The 19842-nt window shown below is 41.2% G+C and overlaps 1 protein-coding gene across 1 annotated transcript in view; it reads right to left on the reverse strand.

Annotated features, from left to right (window-relative positions):
* The window catches only part of CCDC33 (coiled-coil domain containing 33), a 130352-nt gene that overhangs the window by 61257 nt on the left and 49253 nt on the right, over positions 1–19842 (reverse strand). Inside the window, exons 10-13 of the mRNA XM_044283367.1 lie at positions 10232–10361; positions 6127–6260; positions 5858–5929; positions 4548–4664 (exon numbers count right to left, since the gene is read on the reverse strand). Of these exons, the coding sequence (XP_044139302.1) occupies positions 4548–4664; positions 5858–5929; positions 6127–6260; positions 10232–10361 (453 nt within the window). The remainder of the gene's footprint in view (positions 1–4547; positions 4665–5857; positions 5930–6126; positions 6261–10231; positions 10362–19842) is intronic.

Consider the following 19842-nt stretch of genomic DNA (forward strand, 5'->3'; position numbering starts at 1 on the left):
TGTAAAAGATTGGAGCATACTAATTTGGTCATGGTATCAGGAATATGGAAATGGTGATTTCTATGCAGGAAAACTAGACCAGTGATGACATTTCTACCCTCATTATAGATTTCTTAACTTTATTGTGTATATCAGACCCTAGGAGAACATTTTGGTAATGACTGGGAAAAATCTGATCTGTTGCTGCCTGTATTCTCCAATTAGTTGCCAAATGTACATTCCAACATTGATATCTGTAACAGTACATAATCCTGCCTATCTGTTGGGAATGCCTGTACACAGATGCTGGATTACAAAATAAAGTTAAACAGCCCCAGAAGAGAAGGCTCAGCAGCTTTCTCCAGCACGCAGGACCAGATGAGAAGCCTCAGCACACATACAGTTTCCACTCTGGACGCCAGAGATAAGCAGAAAAGCTGCTGTTTGCCTTTCATCGCTCTCTCTCTTTCATCCTTTCTTTTGTGGAATAATCCATCTGTGAAGACACCCCATGGACGAGCGCAGACCTGTGAACACCACAATTACTGCCTCCATCTTTTCCAGTTCATCCCTCTATCATGCCTTCTCTCATCACCCTACTTTTTAATCCACAGTGATAATTTCCTGGGCACTTTGTCTCTGTCAGTGGAGATCTGTTAAGCCCACAAAGCTAAAGATCAGTATCTATCGTTTTATAACATCAAGTCGTGGTCTCTATTACCAGGAAATACAACGTAAACATAATAGACAACAATTGTGGCTAAAGAGAACTCTGCTTTCAACAAAGGGCAGTGCGACATAATAATCATGTCTCATAATTCAGAACTTTAGGTACAGTGAATAGGATATAATACATTTTCCCAATTTCAACTTTGTTTAAACAAAGACTTTTCCAACACCCATAAAATATTACCTGTTCCTGAGGTTAACTGCCAGGATGACCCTGCTTATTCAGTGCCCTGGCTGGTATCTATGTAGTGTCCCACTAGAACAACACTAGTGGTAGAAGAGATATTTTGCTAGCTATATTTGGAGTCATTTATTAAGACTGTCGTTTTAGATGCCAATCTTAACCCCTTCCCGACTGCCATACGGCTATATACGTGCTAGCTACACATACCCCGTGCAGCTAGCACGTGTATAGATGTCATGGCAGCTCTTTAATCCAATCGCTGCAAAACGCTTGGATGAAAGCTTCTGTCCCTGCCCTGCTGCTGTCACGGACAGCATACAGTGCAGTAATGCCGGCATGGGACCAATCAGAGTGGTCCCTTGCCGGCAATCGATCCGATTTGTTAGTCTGTGCAGACTAACCAATCGGATCGTGGCAGTGAAAAAGTGCCTGTTCCAGGGCTCTGACGGGCCGGGCCGCGACGGGCCGGCTGCCGCCATCTTGCTTGAGGATATTGGCCGAAATCCTGTGTGGTGCGAGATTACGACATCATGCCGGCCGGCATTGTGACGTATGATGTCATCACGCCGGCTGGTGTGATGAACTGATGATGTAATCTCGTCCCGCACTGGATTTCGTCCGAGATCTTCAAGCAGGATGGAGGGTGGCAGCCCGTCCTGAGCAAATGGAGGAGGCAAGTTTGAATTTTTGGTTTTTTTATACTATTTCAGGTTAAATCGATTCGCTGACACGAAGCACAAGGAAATTCGGCTTCTAGGCGAATCAAATTTATCCTGAAATTCAGATCAAATTCCACCTCGTGGGATTCTATTCGCTCATCTCTAGAGCTAATGCCCCTTGAGAGTGTCTGTAAGTAGTTATGCCCCTATATTGTGCCAAGTTACTACAATGCCCCCATAGTACCATTGGTAATAATAGTGCCCCCATAGAGTTTCCCCCATAGTGCTGCCGGTGGTAATACACCAATAACACCCCAGTAGTCATAAAGCCCCCCATAGTGTCCCAATTGTAAAAAACTAGCCTCTCAAACTGCCCTCAGTAGTGATAAAGCACCCCTATAGTGCCTCAAAAGTAATTAATCCACTGTACAGTGCACGCAGTAGATATAATGTCCCAAACAGTGCCTCAGTAGTTATTATGCTCCCCTATAGTGCCCTTAGTAGTTATAATGTCCTCTATAGCATTCCAACTAGTTATAATGCCTCTTTATAGTGCCCTAATGCTCCGAGAGTCTGTTAGTAGAGATGCGCTCCATATTGTGCCAAGCAATGACAATGCCCCCATAGCACCCCTGGTAAGAATAATGCCCCCATACTAGAAATAGTTTCTCCCATTGCACTGCCAGAAATAATAATGCCCCAATAGCACCCGGAAGTAATAAAGCCCTCCCAGAGTGCCCCAATACTAAAATAGCTTTTCAAAGTGCCCTCAGTAGTGATTAAGATCTCCCATAGTGCCTCAGAAGTAATAAGACCCCTCTACAGTGCATCCAGTAGTTATAATGTCATCTATAGCACCCCAACTAGTTATAATGCCTCTCTATAGTGCCCCAGTAGTTATACCCATGAAATAACAATTCTGAAACATGTTTTCTTAGAATTCTACATTGAGAATGCTCCTCTGTAATTCCTTGCACATTTTTATGAACACATTGGCAACCGAGTGTTACTGTTGTGGGTGTCCATGTACAGGCTCCATTATCCACTCAGTACCAGCAATGGGAGACTGAAAAGCACATGCCTTATCAAGGAGAATGGTAGCCTCCAGTGGTCAACTGCGTAAAAGCGGAATTATTGGATCTTTCTCCTGGATATAAGGCAACAGAGTTCTTCATCGGCTCACCACCAAGGAGAGATCCTGATATCGTTTTGGTCCCATTTCTCAGGATCAATTATCAACTGTTCCGTTGTTAACTGTATCGTGAGTAGCCACATGTTGGCAATGCATCAACATTTGTATTTCTAGGTTTAACAAGTCCCAAGGTGGAATTATCTTTTTGTAATTTGACATTCATTATTATTTATATGTGGGATTTTTAATAGATCAAATAAAAGTAAAGTTTTAAGGGGAAATTATTACATTTCAGTGATTTTTTTTTTCATAGGAAATGAAAGTATGATGTCAGACCTCCCAAAACTTAGATAATGTGTTATGAAATGTGTGTTTGCTAGGGATATTTCTTTAATGCACCCATTTTGTCCCTGTTAAAGCTACATTTTGCCTTGAACTGAAGACTTGAATATGTGGACATACTGGGGCCTCGGGATGTGTCACCTGAGAAAAGCCATGTACCAGTAGCAAAATGATTGTCAGAAATGACCCTTTTCTTGGAATTAAACTCCTGTTGAATTTATGGTGCTGAAAGAGTTTTCTTATGGCATGGAAACGGCTGGTTATTAAAAATATTATTTATGAGATATATTATCAGGGAAAAATGCCTTGTCAAAACACTATGATATTTGAGATGTATGGTTAAGATCGACCTGTAGAGAAAACAATATTATTCTAGGCTCATGGTGTATCGATTGAGGTGTCTTTTTTCCCATCTCACTAGGATATGGATGGCCTAGGTGGGGCTGGTGCTGCTGGGAGGGCATGGGAAAGAGGTTATCCATATGTCTTTTTTTCTTTTTTTTATGACATTTTTGATAATGGAAATTAAAAAAGGAAAAAAGGCAAGGCAGCTCAAAGGTGATAGTGTGACGTTTCGGTCAACATAGACCTTTCTCAAACACGAGATGCCAGAGAGATATAGAAAAAAAGGATTAAAGTTGTATTGAGCTGGTAGACATGTGTATCCACACTATATCTCTCTCTGGCAACTTGTGTTTGAGAAAGGTCTATGTTGACTGAAACGTCACACTATCACCTTTGAGTTGCCTTGCATAAGAAAAACAAAACTAAAGACACTTTGATTTCACCATATTCAATGGAGTGCTGAAGTTTCTATGTCAATAGCTTTAAAATAAATATTTATAAATGATGCAGGGCAAGTACGAGGGGCAGGTAGGGTAGGTGACTACTGTGGCCCCCCTCTTTTTTTTTTCTTGAAAAAACAAGTAATACCTATTCTGGTGTTACCCAGCCACCACATCAGGACTCACAGGCTTTAGCTCCCAGCCTAGTGGACAGTGGTGGGCTGCAGCTTTCCAAAAGATGGACACCCTGCTCAGTGCTCAGCCTGTGCCTTTCCCTGCACCATGCTGTGACTACCTTGACTATACTGGGTCACAGTGCCGGCTGCAGGCAGAGAGGGGCTGTACCATACAGGTATTTGGGTAAAGTGCATATGTGGTGAAGTAGACCCAGAAATCCAGAATTTATTCAGGTGCACAACCAGTATGACCATGATTACCTTGTACCCGCAAGCGGACAGCTCCATTATTTATTGGCAAGTAGGCACTAGGTCTTATTCTGTAGAACACTTATGGGGTAATTTATCAAACTGGTGTAAAGTAAAATGCCCATAGCAACCAATCAGATTTACACATTCATTATTCAGAGCTCCTTTGGAAAATGAAAGGTGGAATCTGATTGGTTGCTAGGGGCCAGTTCTACTTTACACCAGTTTGATAAATCTCTCTCTTAGTTCTCTTTTACCTAACCTAGTAGATTTTATAATATTTGTGCAAATCAGATATTTCTCGTCGCTTACCTTTTCCTTGTTGGGACTTCCTGCCTCCTTTCTAGTAAGGCTTAAAGAATTATTTGATTGCGTCTGCCAATTAGTGGAAGCCTGGACCTCTGACGGGCTCAAAAAGAATTCTGGACGCTGGAGAAGAAGATATATTTTAGTTCACAGATAATAGACACAACCATGCTGAAAATGAGTGACGTGATCAGAGCTCTATATAGACCGTACAGTGTCTGGCACATATGCAGAAAACACTGTGAAGTGACCAGCCTTAGCCATTTGTTACTTTGTGCTACTCTTTAAAATGGAAGCATTAGCGTGTAATAGAAGTTAATGATAGACATCTGGGGTGCATTTGTAAGCGAGCTATAGTGTGCATCTGCATGAGCTTTACTCATTAGGCTGTGATTAACAGAGGAGCAAACTGAAGGCATACAAATCACAGGCCAAAGCATGGAAAACCAACATTTTATCCCTCCAATTCGTTCCTCATCTGCTGCTCTTTAATCATCTACTTTAAGGGAGCGTGTAATACGATGTTGGCACATTTACCTGTCGCCATTGCCAGGTCCTCATTTCCGTCACCTGCCTCTTTTGTGAGAGCTGCATGCTGCCCTTACTATTAGTAACATAAAATTATATTACCATCCAACAAGCTAACATTCCTTACATGCCCTTTCATTTGTTTAAATACCCTAGATGTAAGCACATATCTTCAGAGGCTCTCGTTTTATGTTTCCCTTTGGTAGGCTTGGGGTTTAAGTGATGAGTCTCGGAATTAATTCAGTGTCTGCCACGAGAGGAGAAGGGCGGTTATTTATTGCAGCTCAAGGGTAAGAAACCCTGAATAATTCAAAAGGTCCCCTCCTTTTTTTTCTGTTCTGTCCCATGGGGGAAATTAAGCAGAAGCTTCTCCTTGTCCACCTCCCACTAGCCCTGGGGGGTGATATGAAAAGATATCGACAGCTTGTTAGTTCAGATTATAAATGAGAGAAGGGAGAAAAGCAAAGACGCATGATGGGGGGAGTGGTAGTGATTGACAGACGGCGACGTTCCATGTTGTCTTTGATTGCTCAAGCACTTGTGGTAATTGTTTGTGTACGTTTGTTTTTCATGCGAGTAAAAGTTACCCAATCATCCAGCAGACACAACTCTACACTGAATTGTGCATAGGACTTCAGATGAACACAAAGCAGAAAGTAACACAGAAAATAAACATAAAGAGCAATAAAGTAAAGAAACAAGCAAAGGAAAGAAAATCACAGGGACAGTAAACCAACCAGTAAACCAACCAGAGAGGAAAGACTGAAAAAATGATAAAGTCACTGTACCTCAGTCTTCAGCAGCAGCAGCTGCAGTGACACACAGGGGGCCTCACCAGAAATGGTCTTCAGCTCAGTAGCCTAGGGTAGAAAAGAATTTACTAAGGGCAACTTCAGATCCATGTACAATGAACACAACTACTAGCATCCTAAGGATTCACCCATACATCATACATATTTTTGAAGTAGATTTCACCCTTTGTAAAGCATGATATGGCTCATGCCCCTTTCCATCTGATAATCACACCAAATTATTTCATCGCTGCTCTTGAATTCACCTGAATTGGTACACCAGTTAAGGTAAGGGCCTTGTTGCTAGAGCTCTGCATCAGCTGGTGATAGACTTCCATGTCTAAAGGGACCACTGAGAACCCACAGTGGTTCGACAGATACCATGGGACACGCCAAGAATCTAAAAAAATATAAATGATAAAAATATAAGATTGATTATATCACATTTGCAAACCCTTGGCTCTTTGCTACCATTAACCTCATAACCAGCATCAGATCCATCCATTGATTTTTGTGCTGAATAATATTTACTGTGGACCCTTAATTAACCTTTCATCCCCATTTGCAGAACTATAAAAGTGAGATTCCTTGAAAATGTGTCCCTCTCACAGTTCTCTGCATAATATATCATTAACATTATGGATAAAAGAGCAAGATGCTTTGAGGATAAATTAAGGAATTCAAAAAGATTTCTTCTGGAAAATTTAGATCGGCACATTAAACACGTCATTCCAAATATGTAATTACCATTAGAAGGTTCATTCGAGTTCTGTTGTTCAGCATTAGGACCGTGGACAGTGTGTGAACACTTAATGTCACGCTGTGGTACGGGGATGCTAATATTTCTTTGGCTTTCAAGTTTTTGGAATGTCATTTAACTACTTGAGGGCAGCAGCGTGAGGTTATTTGTGCTCCTGCTTCCTTATTTTACCATAACATTTTCAATTTTTTTTTATCCTAATCTGCTGCTTTATCCATCAGATTGTAGGGATGTATCCGTGTATAAGTGAATACATCACAGTCTTGCAGGGTTATCTTAGAAACCTTAATTTAAGAACCACATTTTCAGCTATTTCACCTTTAAGTTAAGAGTTTACTTTAAAATGTTGATAGATTTGCAGAAGACTTTTAACTGAAATGTATAATTAATTCTAAATTATATAAAAAAGAATTCAGTACTGACCAAAGAAAATTGATGTTACCAGTGGGTACAGATATTATATTAGCCGTCTGTGTACTGTATATCGGGCGTGCACAACCCTTTTTGGTTTTGGGGCTGCATTAGTTCCAGTGGCTCAAAATAAATAAATAAATAAATACATTAAAAAAAAAAGTGAGTGGGGGAGTAATGATTGCTACCGCAGTGCATTCAGTTCTATTGATTATCGGCAGCACATTTCTGATTACACAGGTAGATCTGCTGCCGATTGTACACATTTCATACTGATGAAAGATACAAATCAGCCGACAAGTGAGTGCTCGTTTACCAGCTGATCAGAGGCACAATTATACTGGCCAGATATCAAGAATAAGCATTCCTATGAACACTTGTTCCTAGTAATTGGCCCGAAAATCATGCAGTGTAATAGGGGCTCAATCGGTGACGTTCCTTCCATCCTGTCTCCTATTCATAAATGATCGCTCTCCTTCCCTGCAGAGGATGACGCTCATTGGTTATTATCGCCTCCTGCCATACAGTTATAGGTTATTTCTGTGTGACCAGTGCCTTGTAATAACCAGTAAGCACTCTTTCTTACTAGTGGGCAAATCACTCATAGGTTAACCTTTTAATGACCAGGTCTGAAAAGGCCTTGATGACCAGACACTTATTGGTGATTTAGTGCACGTGTTGGTTGTAACTTTTTTTAAAATTAGTAGGCCAATATAATTTTGCAACATTTTAATGTTTTTCCTTTTTTTTCCTTTTTTTTTGCTTGATTTGGTCAAAACTGTGCACATTTTTAAGTACATTTTTAATATATATTTGTCATATAAAAATTTGGGTGATAAAAAGACCTCTGTGGGACACTGACACTCTTTTTGTTTTTAGCTATTTTTTCACTGTAACTGGGACTTTCTAAGGAAGCACATTTATAGGTGAAATCAGTCCCTTTTGGGAAAATTATACAGAGGCAGTGTTGATCAAGGTGTGGGGAAACCTTGCAGCGCTCCTATGCCCTAAGTACTCAGTGATCACCAGGTTAAATAGAGGATGTAGCACAGCCGCTTCCTCTACTCACTGCATAGCTCTCATTGAGCACTATGCATTGTCCCCTTAGAAGGCGGACCATAATGAACTGTTTCTGTCTTCTCTTCACACATTGAGTACTGTGTACAGTTCTGGGTTCCTGTGAGCAAGGCATACATAGCAGAGCTGGAGAGAGTTCATAGGAGGGCAACTAAAGTAATAACTGGAATGGTTGGACTACAGTACCCAAAAAGATTATCAAAATTAGAGTTATTTAGTTTAAATAGAAAAAGAGGACTCAGGGGAGATGTAATAACTATGTATAAATATATCAGGGGTCAGTACAGAGATCTCTCCCTCATCTATTTAACCCCAGGACTGTGACGAGGGGACACCCTCTGCACCTGGAGGAAAGAAGGTTTGTACATAGAAGAGGATTCTTTACGGTAAGAGCAGTGAAACTATCGAACTCCCTGCCTGAGGAGGTGGTGATGGTGAATTCACTAAAAGAGTTCAAGAGTGTAATAATATTACAGGTTATAGTTATTAGATTTTAAGAGAGGTCGTTGATCCAGGGAGTTATTCTGATTGCCGGATTGGAGTCGATAAGGAATTTTTTTCCCCTAAAGTGGGGAAAATTGGCTTCTACCTCACAGTTTTTTTTTTTTCCTTCCTCTGGATCAACTTGCAGGATAACAGGCTGAACTGGATGCACAGATGACTCTTTGGACAGTCAACTCTCCAATGACATCCATCAGTGGGTTCTGCACAATACATTACTAGAGATGAAAACACGATAAGTAACACAATGGAGGAATTTATCAAGACCTGCACTCCAGAAATCTGGCTTCAGAGGTTTGTGCTAATTTAAAGCATACCTAAGCTTTCAACACAATTTGCATTAGTTAGAAGTATAGTGTGTGTACATGAGGAGTAATACTATTTCTGCCCATTACATGACTTGTATCTGCCAATTTTAGCAGTTTTCCTCTGTGCATGCTGAATGTCTAATGCTGAAAGTAGAGGAGGATCTGTTTCCTAACTTTCTTTTACTCACTTAGGGCTCATGCACACGACCGTATGTTGGCTGGGCCTGTGCTGTGGACCGCAAATTTTAGTCCTCAATGCACGGGCACCAACCGTGGGCTGCTGCATGCGGATCGCGGACCTAATTACTTGAATGGGGTCCGTGATCCGCATCCGCATCACTCAGTAGTCCTTCCGTGGGCTTCCAATTCATGCCTCCATTCCGCACCGCATCTCCTGGATTGTGGAACCTTTCAGGCGAATTGGTCCGCCTCCGTGATGCGGGGTGCACGCGGCCAGTGCCCGTGTATTGCGGACCTGCTGTATAAGGGCCGAATATGGTCACGGCTGGGCAACGGCCGTGTGCATGAGCCCTTAGAAGCAATACCAGGATCATCATGAAGAACTGACCTGTACTGACCTGTATGGTTGTGAATAAAACACTTCGGAAGTTTAATTCTGAGCCCATGTAGGTGCATCAGTTTGCTTGTCTATGTGTGTCTCATTACGCTCCTCCTCCTTAGCTGCATTCAATGGAGTTAAACCTAGAGCGGGTCCATATGAAAACCCACAGCAGAAACAGTAGCACAGCGCAGCGGTTTCTGTCGTGGGATATAAACATTTTTCCCTGATAAGACATATTACAAAGTTTCTTGTGGTCACTTTTGTGATATTAATTTATGCAAAGTTATGTGAAAAGTTAATGACCATTTAAGCCAGATTTATCAATTGTGACATATCAAGGGAGAAGTGTTAGACTCAGATTTATTAAATGTCTGAAAAATTTGGTTCACATGACAACACAGAATGCTGCAGAACTGACTTAGAGGAGTACCTCATAATAAATCTCCTCAAATGGTTTTACAAAATAAGTCCACTCTTTAATTTTATTGGCCTAAGTACCTATGTACAAAGCTTTGGGCCTCATATATGAAAACCATCTCATACAAACACCAGCAACCAATCAACAGTCAGCTTTCATTTCTTATCCTGCTGTTTAAAAATAAAAGGTGTGCTGAGATTGGCTGCTAGAGGTAACAAGGACATTTTTTTCTCTCACACAGCTGTGATAAATGAAGCCTATGATTTTAGACTTTGTGATCTGAAAAGTAATTTATATATATCAACATCCCGCACATTATTCAGTGAGGATTTACCAGCAGTGACAGGGTAGTACTCTAAGACTAGTGCTGCTCCTTCACTGAAGAGTGTGACTCCATCTCTTCCTTGAAATAGAAAGGTCGAATTCCATATCGGCTGTGAGGGTGGGAGACCAGGGATAGAGATCTGTACGAATATGAAATATGAAGAAAAGTGAATTGGATGAGCAAGTAAAAGTGCTAAAAAAACAAGAAAAAGAATGAGAAAAACAAAAACAAAAAGCCTAGATTTCTTGGGGTATCATCACACTGTGTAAATTTATGTTTAAGGTGTCATTTTTTAAAACTGACCAGGACTTACAGTATGTGTTTATGGGTGCTACAAACATCAGAGTCAGTGTAAGGATTAGCCTGCCTCTCAAAATGTCACAAAACATCTCACACAGCAGTACCGTACAAATAAAAATGCCTACACACCATAAACAGCTATCTGCAGAATGTGTGTTCTGTCGACAGCTCTCTCCCGACTCTCCACTTACTTCCCTATACACATACAAATTTGGTTTGACTGAGTGTGTATGTTTTTTCAATGGGGAGGGAGAAGAAAGCCACTGCCAGACACTTCTGGTGGTGGCTTAACTTGCGAGAGAACAAAAGGTTCAGACAAAGAAAATTGAGAGCTCCCCATATCAATATTAGACAGGGGCAGATTGGGCCCAGGGGGTCACCAGCCAGGTAAGTAATGATCTGATGCCCCCCTGCTGACTCTTGAATTCAACTGTATTGCCATCCTGAGGCAACTGTGGTTACCAATGGTGCCTTCCAGCGCTGGGGTCTTAGGTTGGTATCCGACCAAGGACAACATCTCCATGGAGTTTGTATGTTCTACCTGTGTTTATGTGGGTTTCCTCTGGGTACTCCGGTTTTCTCCCACACTCCAAAGACATACTGACAGGGCTGGTTTTAGACAATATGTGGCCGTGGGCATTATCAAAAGTGGGGCCCCCAAATCTTGTAAAATGTACCAACAACACAGTCACATTACGTTAATTCCATAAATGAAAACAAATGAACGTGTTTTTTTAACTATATTAAACGCACCAAATGTAGTTATGTATTTCAATTCAAACATTCAATGTTGAATCCTAAGTTTATTCTACACATAATACTAACAAGCAGTATCTTGTGATTGTAGTCTTTTCATTTAGTTGTTTACTAGCAGAAAATAGCATGTATAAGATCATTTAATATTCCGTGTATGGATGCACAGAAATCAGAAAGTGCTGATTAAACCATTAATAATGGGAACTTATTAAACCATGTCAATATAAATAATACTAGAACAATTTAGGTAACTTCACAGTTTACTAAACATAAATAATAAAATAACTTAGCACATCTTAAAGTGGCATTCCCAGTTTAGATATATTCAGCATATCCAAAGGTTATACAGTATATGTCTAATAGATGCAGGCCCCAACTCCAGAGATCAGTGTGAGTCTCAGAGGTGGATCATGCATCTTTTACACATTTGTAGCATATCTTGTGGATATTCCATATATGTCCCCTTTTAACGTAAATCAAAATCAGGACAAGAAAAAAACATGTTCAAGTGCATTGATTATCTTTAAATTGGTTATTCGGGAATTAAGAAAATAAAAATACTTAAATATTACTTTATTATAAATATATTTCCAAATACCTTTCATTAGTTACAGTATAATGGCTCGTTTTGTCTGGGGAGCAATCATCAGGAGAAATAAAATGGCCGCCGTCCTATTAGTACACACAAAACCTGTCCTAATCACACAGCAGGACAAGTTACTTCAGGTCACTGAGCTAAAGAGCTGCCACATCCTCCTCTCTGCTTGTCAGGGATTATGATCCTGAATATGGATGATAAGATATTTCACTGAATCTATGTAGGAATGGAGTTCATGAGGAGACATCAAGTACAGAGAGGATGGACTGTGGTAATGGAGACTGCATACAAGAGATGCTGCTCATCAGCCACATTCCCACCTCCTCTCTGTACTTCATGAACTCCATTACTACAGAGATTCAGCTGAAGATCTTATCAGCTGTGTTCAGGATCATAATCCCTGACAAGTAGAGCAGAAAAGAGGCTGAGGCAGCTCTTTAGCTCAGTGACTTGAAGTAACTTGTCCTGCTGTGTGATTAGTACAGGTTTTGTGTCTATTAATTGGACAGCGTCCATTTTATTTGCCCTGATGATTGCTCCTTAGACAAAATGAGCCATTATAAGTAATGAAAGGTATTTGGTAATATATTTATAATAAAGTAAAATTCAAATATATTTAGCAATTTTATTTTCTTAAAGGGAACTGGTTATCAACTTTATGCTGACCTCACTGAGGGCAGCATAAAATAGTGACAGAAATGCTGATTTCAGCCGTGTGGCACTCATGAGCTAAAAGTAAGTGGTTGCTGAGAACCAAGTAATTGAAGACTTTGCCTCAGCAAAAGCTAGGAAGGTTCGCTTTTAGTTACCATGAACTGTATGTCAATGTTTATTACATGTCCTTTAAAGGGGTTCTCCGGGAATTAAAGGGAACCTGTCATCAACTTCATGCTGCCCCTACTAACGACATCATAAAGTAGTGACAGGTGAGTTGATTTCAGCGGTCTGTCATTTATAAGTTAAATATGAGTGGTTGCAAAGTACCGACATCACAGTCATTGCAGACAGGGCCTGGAAAAGAGTCACAGCCCCCTGAGAAGAGTCCTGGTTATACATGAATTCCTGCTCTCCTGCCCACCTGCTGATGGCTGACAGGCTTCTACCTAGTTTTCTCCCTTTCTCTCTAGGAGAGAACTGCCAATCATCAGCAGACGGGTGAGAGAGCAGGAGATTAGGAATAACCAGGACTCTTCTCAGGTGGCCGGGACTCTTTTCCAGGCCCAGTCTGCAATGATTGTGATGTCAGTTCTTGGCAACCACTCATATTTAACTTATAAATGACAGACCGCTGAAATCAACTCACCTGTCTCTACTTTATGATGCTATTAGTAGGGGCAGCATAAAGTTGATGACAGGTTCCCTATAATTCCCGAAGAACTCCTTTAAAGGACATGTAATAAACATTGACATCTAGATTCCTGCAAATATTACGCTCAATTGCAATTTCAGCTAGACCATTTAAACGATCTTGTGACATAGAGGACCTTAAATAGTTTTTAATTAATTTCAAATGCGAGAAACTTCTTTCGCCTGAAGCTACTGTCACAGGAACGCTCATATACGTAATGCCACACTCAGATTTGGGTACACATCCAGTAGGTTTGTAGAATAAATGTAATTCAGCATGTTCAGTGGTGAATCAGCAATATCATCAGATATGCTCCTTATTGCAGAACGTATTTCAAAATTTCGGTCATTAGGATTAACATCACCTATTTCTTGTGCAAAGTGTTTGCAGCGGTTTTCTAGCTTTTGGTAATCTTTAGCAGCTTTCATTTCTTTTTTATTAAAAAGAAAACTAAAGAGGGGATAAAAGTAATTTACCTGAGAAAATCTCTCACATATTCTCAGAACTGAAGTATCAATCAGGGGTAAAAAGAAGACCCTTTTCACCATTTTCTCAGGAGTGCTGTTTTCTTCAACTCTATGTTCATAATCGAACATTCTTCTCTTAGTTTTTTTTCTTCTACTGGGCAATGAAAATTCTATATCCGCTTCACTAGCTATGCCCTTTGCAATGGCATAGGCCAATTCAAATCTATCTTCCCTGTAGTCCTGCAGAAAATGGAGCACTGACTCTATTTCTTTCTTAAGAATGTCAATGCCAACATGTGGATTCTGAAATAGCTTGCTTGCACGATTAATATGGTATAAAACATTATACCAGACAACAATGCAAATAATTAACTGGCCTGATGAAATTTCACTGGAGAGGCCCTTTACATCATCTTTTTTTTTATGCGGCATAGATGACAAGATCTTCAAGTGCAGTACAAACTTCACCTAGGTTGTATCGAAGAACCTTTACACTGTCAATGCGGCATTCCCAGCGAGTATCAGAGAGTGGTTTTAAGGTTAAGTTGGTCACGTTTTTCTTTAAAATTGCCCATCGCTGTGTCGATGAACTGAAGAGCACATAAATTTGCTGTAAAACTCCAAAGAACGTGACAGAGAGGACAGATGATTTAGCAGCGTCAACAATGACCAGGTTTAAAGAGTGGCTACTGCAGGGCATGTACATTCTCTTTTATTAATGGACAAAATTCTGCATTTGACACCTTGTTTCTTGCCTTTCAAATTACTGCCATTATCGTAACTCTGGCCTCTGCAGTCATGTATGCTGATTTGTAGATCCTGTACGTGTTGTAAGAACACATTGCACAATGCCTCCCCAATCCCCAGTAGTTTCTTCAAGTGCAAGGAAACCTGCAAAGTATTCAGAGACTGCTGCACCGACCGACAGTTCACAGCTGACAATGCGAATTGTAACTGACAGTTGTTCAACGTGACTTGTGTCCGGCGTACAATCCATGATTACATCATAGTATTTTGCACTGCAAATGCTTTGTGCAACCACTTAGAGTATTTTTTACCCATCTGTTTTTTTAGCTCATTTTGAATGTCCTTACTCAGGTACTGATTAGGGTTGAGCGAACCCGAACTGTAAAGTACCGAACTTTATGATTTTTTGACCCCGCACCCGAACATTTCAGTAAAGGTTCGGGTTCGAGTTCGGTGCTCGGCGATTTAATGGCGCATTTGAAAGGCTGCGGGGCAGCAAATCAACAATCATTTAACTCGTGTGCCCTTAGAAGCCATCACAGCCATGCCTACTAATGGCATAGCTGTGATTGGCCAGTGCAGCATGTGACCCAGCCTCTATATAAGCTGAAGTCACGTAGCGCCGCACGTCACTCAGCTGTTACTAGTGTAGGGAGAGGATGCTGCTGCTGTGAGGGAGAGAATAGGAAAGAATCTGATATCAGAACTTGTTGTTAACTCTGCGATCTACAGCGATTTTGTTTGTGGGTGCACTGCAACATTTTTGTACCCTGCCCTGAGCCCAGTGACACAGAAAAATAAGTTTTATCCGTCTGTTAGTTAGGTGGGCGTCGGCGGCCATTTTGTGCAAGTTCAGTGCACCTGCACTGCATATGTGCCAGGGGAAGGGAAAATAATTCAGGGACCCAGGGGGTGACATATTCAAAAAAAATTCTGTAAAGTACACCTGTGCTGCATATGTGAGTGTAATCAATTCAGTAAATCCATCTGTTAGATTCTGGGGTGACAAATTCATTTTTTTTGCTAAAAAGTACATTTGCGCCCTGCACTGCATTTGTAATAGCGAAAGAAAATCAGTTAAATCTATCTGTTTAATTGGCGGTGAAAAATCATATTTTATTTTCCATCAAGTACCTTTGCGTCCTGCACTGCAAATCTGATAGTGAAATAAAATCAGTAAATCCATCTGTTTCACTGTGGGTGAAAAAAAAATCATAGATTTTTTTCCATAAAGTACCTTTGCGGCCTTTGCTGCATTTCTGACAGTCCAATACAACCAGTCAATACTGCTGTTACATTGTTGGTTGACAAATTCAATTTTTTTTGTGACTGTGAAGTAATTGTATAAAATTCTCTTTATGACACCGGCACAGCCTTACTGTCAGTGAACTTAATTGTTGACTATTGGCGGTTACATTGTCGCCTGTCATAAACCATCTGTTAGTTTGGTGGGTGAACGCAAAGAATGAGGAGAGTGTCAAATAAGGGACGTGGCCCTGGTCGAAGTGCTGCTGGTATTGGTGGAGCTCCTGTTGCAGGGAAAGTTTGTGGTCGATCTGTGCCAGCTACACGCACAAGTGAAACACCTTCCTCAGGTCCGAGTAGGCAACAGAACCTTCAGCGTTATTTGGTAGGGCCGAATGCAGCTCTAAAAATGGTGAGGCCAGAACAAGTACAGGCAATAGTAGATTGGGTGGCTGACAGTGCCTCCAGTTCCTTCACATTGTCTCCCACCCAGTCCCCCGCTGAAAGATCAGAGTTGGCACCTACAGCCCATGGCCATCTGTCTTTTAACTCACCCCTTTGCAAATTAGGCAAGTAGTCTGAGCCCCAAGTCATGCAGCAGTCTCTTATGCTCTTTGATGACTCTTCTGGCAGGGTTTCCTTGGGCCATCCACATAGCCCTGCCCCAGAAATGGAAGAGATTGAGTGCACTGATGCCCAACCACTTATGTTTCAGGATGAGGACATAGGAAGACCACTGCAGCACGTCTCATGATGACGAAACATAGATGCCAACTGCTGTGGCTTTCTGCAGTCTGCAGACCTACAAGGAGGGCAGGGGTAAAGATTGGGTGGAAGATTATGTGGAGGATGATGAGGTACTAGACCCCACATGGAATCAAGGTCATGCTAGTGACGTGTGCAGTTTGGAGGAAGAGGCGGTGGTCGCACAGAGGCACCAGCACAGCAAAAGAGGGAGCAGGATGCAAAAGAGTCTGTTACATTCTTGGGTGACATTTTAAATTTTTTCCCGTGAATAAACCCCTGCTCTGCATAGGTGACAGGGACTTAAATTTCTAAAATTTGTCTTTAATTGATGCACGCCCCCTGCTTTCATTCAATTCTTCTGCTTTAATAACTTGTCCCACATTTCCGCAGTATCACATTTCAGCCATTGACCTCCCTTGGATGTGATATCCCTTTCTCATGCTCCCTCTCCGGCGTGGAACCCTGATTCCCCATTACCCGTGATCACCATGGTAGGCGCATAAAAGAACATTGAAAGTTGATAGAGAAGATATCCAATTGGATCATGGACGTCACGGGGACGTGCGATCAGGCAGAAGTTATCTAGAGTCAACAAAGCGGCAGCAGAGCCTCTCCTGTATAACGTTTCCTAATCCAAAATACTGCAGTGACATTCCCTTACATTTTTTATTACTCATTCCAAACACAGGGTATCTTAAGAATTCTGTATTGTTATTTTTCGCCACTACCTCCCCGAGTCTGGAGTGGGTAATTGCCGCGCGCCCCCTCCTTTACTTGGACGCTTCTTCTTCAAAAACTTGTCCCACATTTCCGCCCAATCACATTTCAGCCATTGACCTCCCTTGGATGTGGTAGCCATTTCTCAGGCGCCCTCTCCGGCATGGAACCATGATTCCCCGTTACCCGTGATCACTATGGTAGGTGCACAAAAGAACATCGAAAGTTGATAGAGAAGATATACAATTAGATCATGGACGTCACAGGGACGTGCAACATGGTGGAACAGTATGTGTGCCGAACGCCTACACTTACTGACTGATGGGTCTGCCATCAATTGGGCACATGGCCTGAGCTTGCCCTTTACGCCTTTTAGGTGCTGGTTTGTCCTGCAGCCAGTATATTGTCTGAACGTTTGTTTAGCACGGCAGGAGGGGGTTATTACAGACAAGCGCAGCCACCTGTCCAATGTGGACAAGCTCACGTTCATTAAAATGAACCAGGCAGGGATCCCACAGGACTTGTCCGTACCTTGGGCAGAATAGACATGTATACCAGCCTCACCCAGCCATTGTTGTACACCAGCGCACATTCTCTTTGTTTTATTTTTTATATTTCCCAATGTTTTGGGGTCTACCCAAATTTAAACAAAAAATAAATAAAAAACAAAGATAAAAACCAGTGTTGGCTACCTCCTCCTCCTCCACCGCCGCTTCCACCTACACCGCCACCTCAACCTCCTACTCCATATGGACCTTCTCCTCCTAGATCAAGATTTTTATTTATTTATTTTTTACGTATTTTATGTTATAAGTCATTTCCCTATTCAAATTTGTTTGTAGAGTACTTGCCATGCTCTTAACCACATATTGCTGCCTTTTGCAGCCCTCTATCCCTTTCCATGACTTTCTTAGAGCCATTTTAGCGCTCCAAAGTTCATCGGACTTTAGTGGGGTTCGGGGTGAAGTTCGGGTTCCGAACTCAATTTTTTTTGTGAAGTTCGACCGAACCTGTCGAACTCGAATATCCAGGTGTCCGCTCAACTCTAGTAGTGATCAATCATATCTTGCAAGAAATTCCACTTGATCAAGAAAACTTCCATTACTAGGATGGTACAATGTATCTATACTTCCACGTAAAGCTAAGTGGCGTTCAGCTAAATAGCAGATAATGTGGATAACTCTGCTGAGTATGTTTTTTCTATTTCAATTTGCTGCATGTTGGCACTGTCAATAGTTTTTTGCTGACAAATACCCCTTTTCAAGTTATGCCAGTCTTGCATGCGCTGCTCATGTGAAGCTGAATGTTCATGTTCCTTGAGATGACTATGGATATGCACGAGCGTAGCTAACGGCTCATGGGTCCTGGTGCAAGAGTTCAGCTTGGGCCCCTCTTCCCTTAGTGCATTGTGTGTCTTCTTATGTGGCACAAGGGTCTTTGGGCCCCCTCAGGCTCCTGGGCCCGGTAGCGACTGCTACCTCTGCACCCCCTATAGCTACGCCCATGGATATGCTTCCATTTATTAAATCCGTCTTTGGAGATTGCAATGTCCCGTTTTCCAAATAGCCTACAGAAAACACTAAATGGTTTATCTGCCTGCGCAGAATACACCATCCAAGTGCGTATAACTTTGTCTCCATTCCCCACTTGAATAAAATAATTTTCAGTCGTAAATCGTCTTGGCATTTTTGACTTATCCTGCGGGAATGCCATATTCAGAATTTGTTTGGGTCCTCTTTTTACTAACTCACATGTTTGAGCATCAGAAATTGTTGTAGGCCATGATGCTGGGTCATCGGATAAACTTTTAGTAATATCGACAGTTTCCATGAGTAAATCAGAGCTCAGCAAAGCGACAGATTCTATAGCTTCCCCAGATTCTTCACAAGTAGCCGATTCCATATGTTATGTCTTTTCTATTGCTGGCATGGGCTTGGCAGTTCCCAGAGAAACAGATAATGGTGGTAGACCAGTGACATCACCAGAAGTAGAACTTTCCCCTTGGCTTGATTTGTCCTGTAATGTGAAGAACGTTGTAGCGTTGGATAAGAGTCCAACATCTTGCTTTTTCCTTCTGCTTTTTTTCGTTTTTGAGAACCGCTAAGATAAGAGCACTTCATACTTCCAAATTTCAAATCATTTCTTGCTTGTCATAGCAATAAAATAATGAAAACTCTAATGTAATTACTGATGACTGTGTATATTATAATAATACTCTTTATCTATATAACACCAACATATTCCACAGCACTTTACAATTCACAGGGTATGGATACAAATAAACATAGTTAAAAAAAAGTGCTCACAAGAGCTTACAATCTATGAGAAGACTGTCACCATGCCTTCTGCCTGTTCAAACATCTGTGAGAAAATGTCTCCTTTTAAAAAGCTCAATGATCCTGTGTGGTACTGTAAAAAGTTAGTTCTTTAAATGTCTTCCCTTCTTGATATCGCACCATCAACTGTGGGAAGTACTATTGAAAAGTGAAAGGAACCACAGCAACTCAGACACCAAGCGAAGACCACATAACGTTACAGTCTAATATAAGATAAGATAAGATGCCTTTATTGTCACTGTACAATACAATGTAATACAATGTACAATACAATGAAATGTTGTTTGGAGCAATCCTAGATGCCATGGACAGAGGAACAAGAACTGACATTTAAACTAAAGCATTACACTAGAAAAAAA

The sequence above is a fragment of the Bufo gargarizans genome, chromosome 2 (assembly GCF_014858855.1).
Source record: "Bufo gargarizans isolate SCDJY-AF-19 chromosome 2, ASM1485885v1, whole genome shotgun sequence".
NCBI classification, from domain to species: domain Eukaryota; kingdom Metazoa; phylum Chordata; class Amphibia; order Anura; family Bufonidae; genus Bufo; species Bufo gargarizans.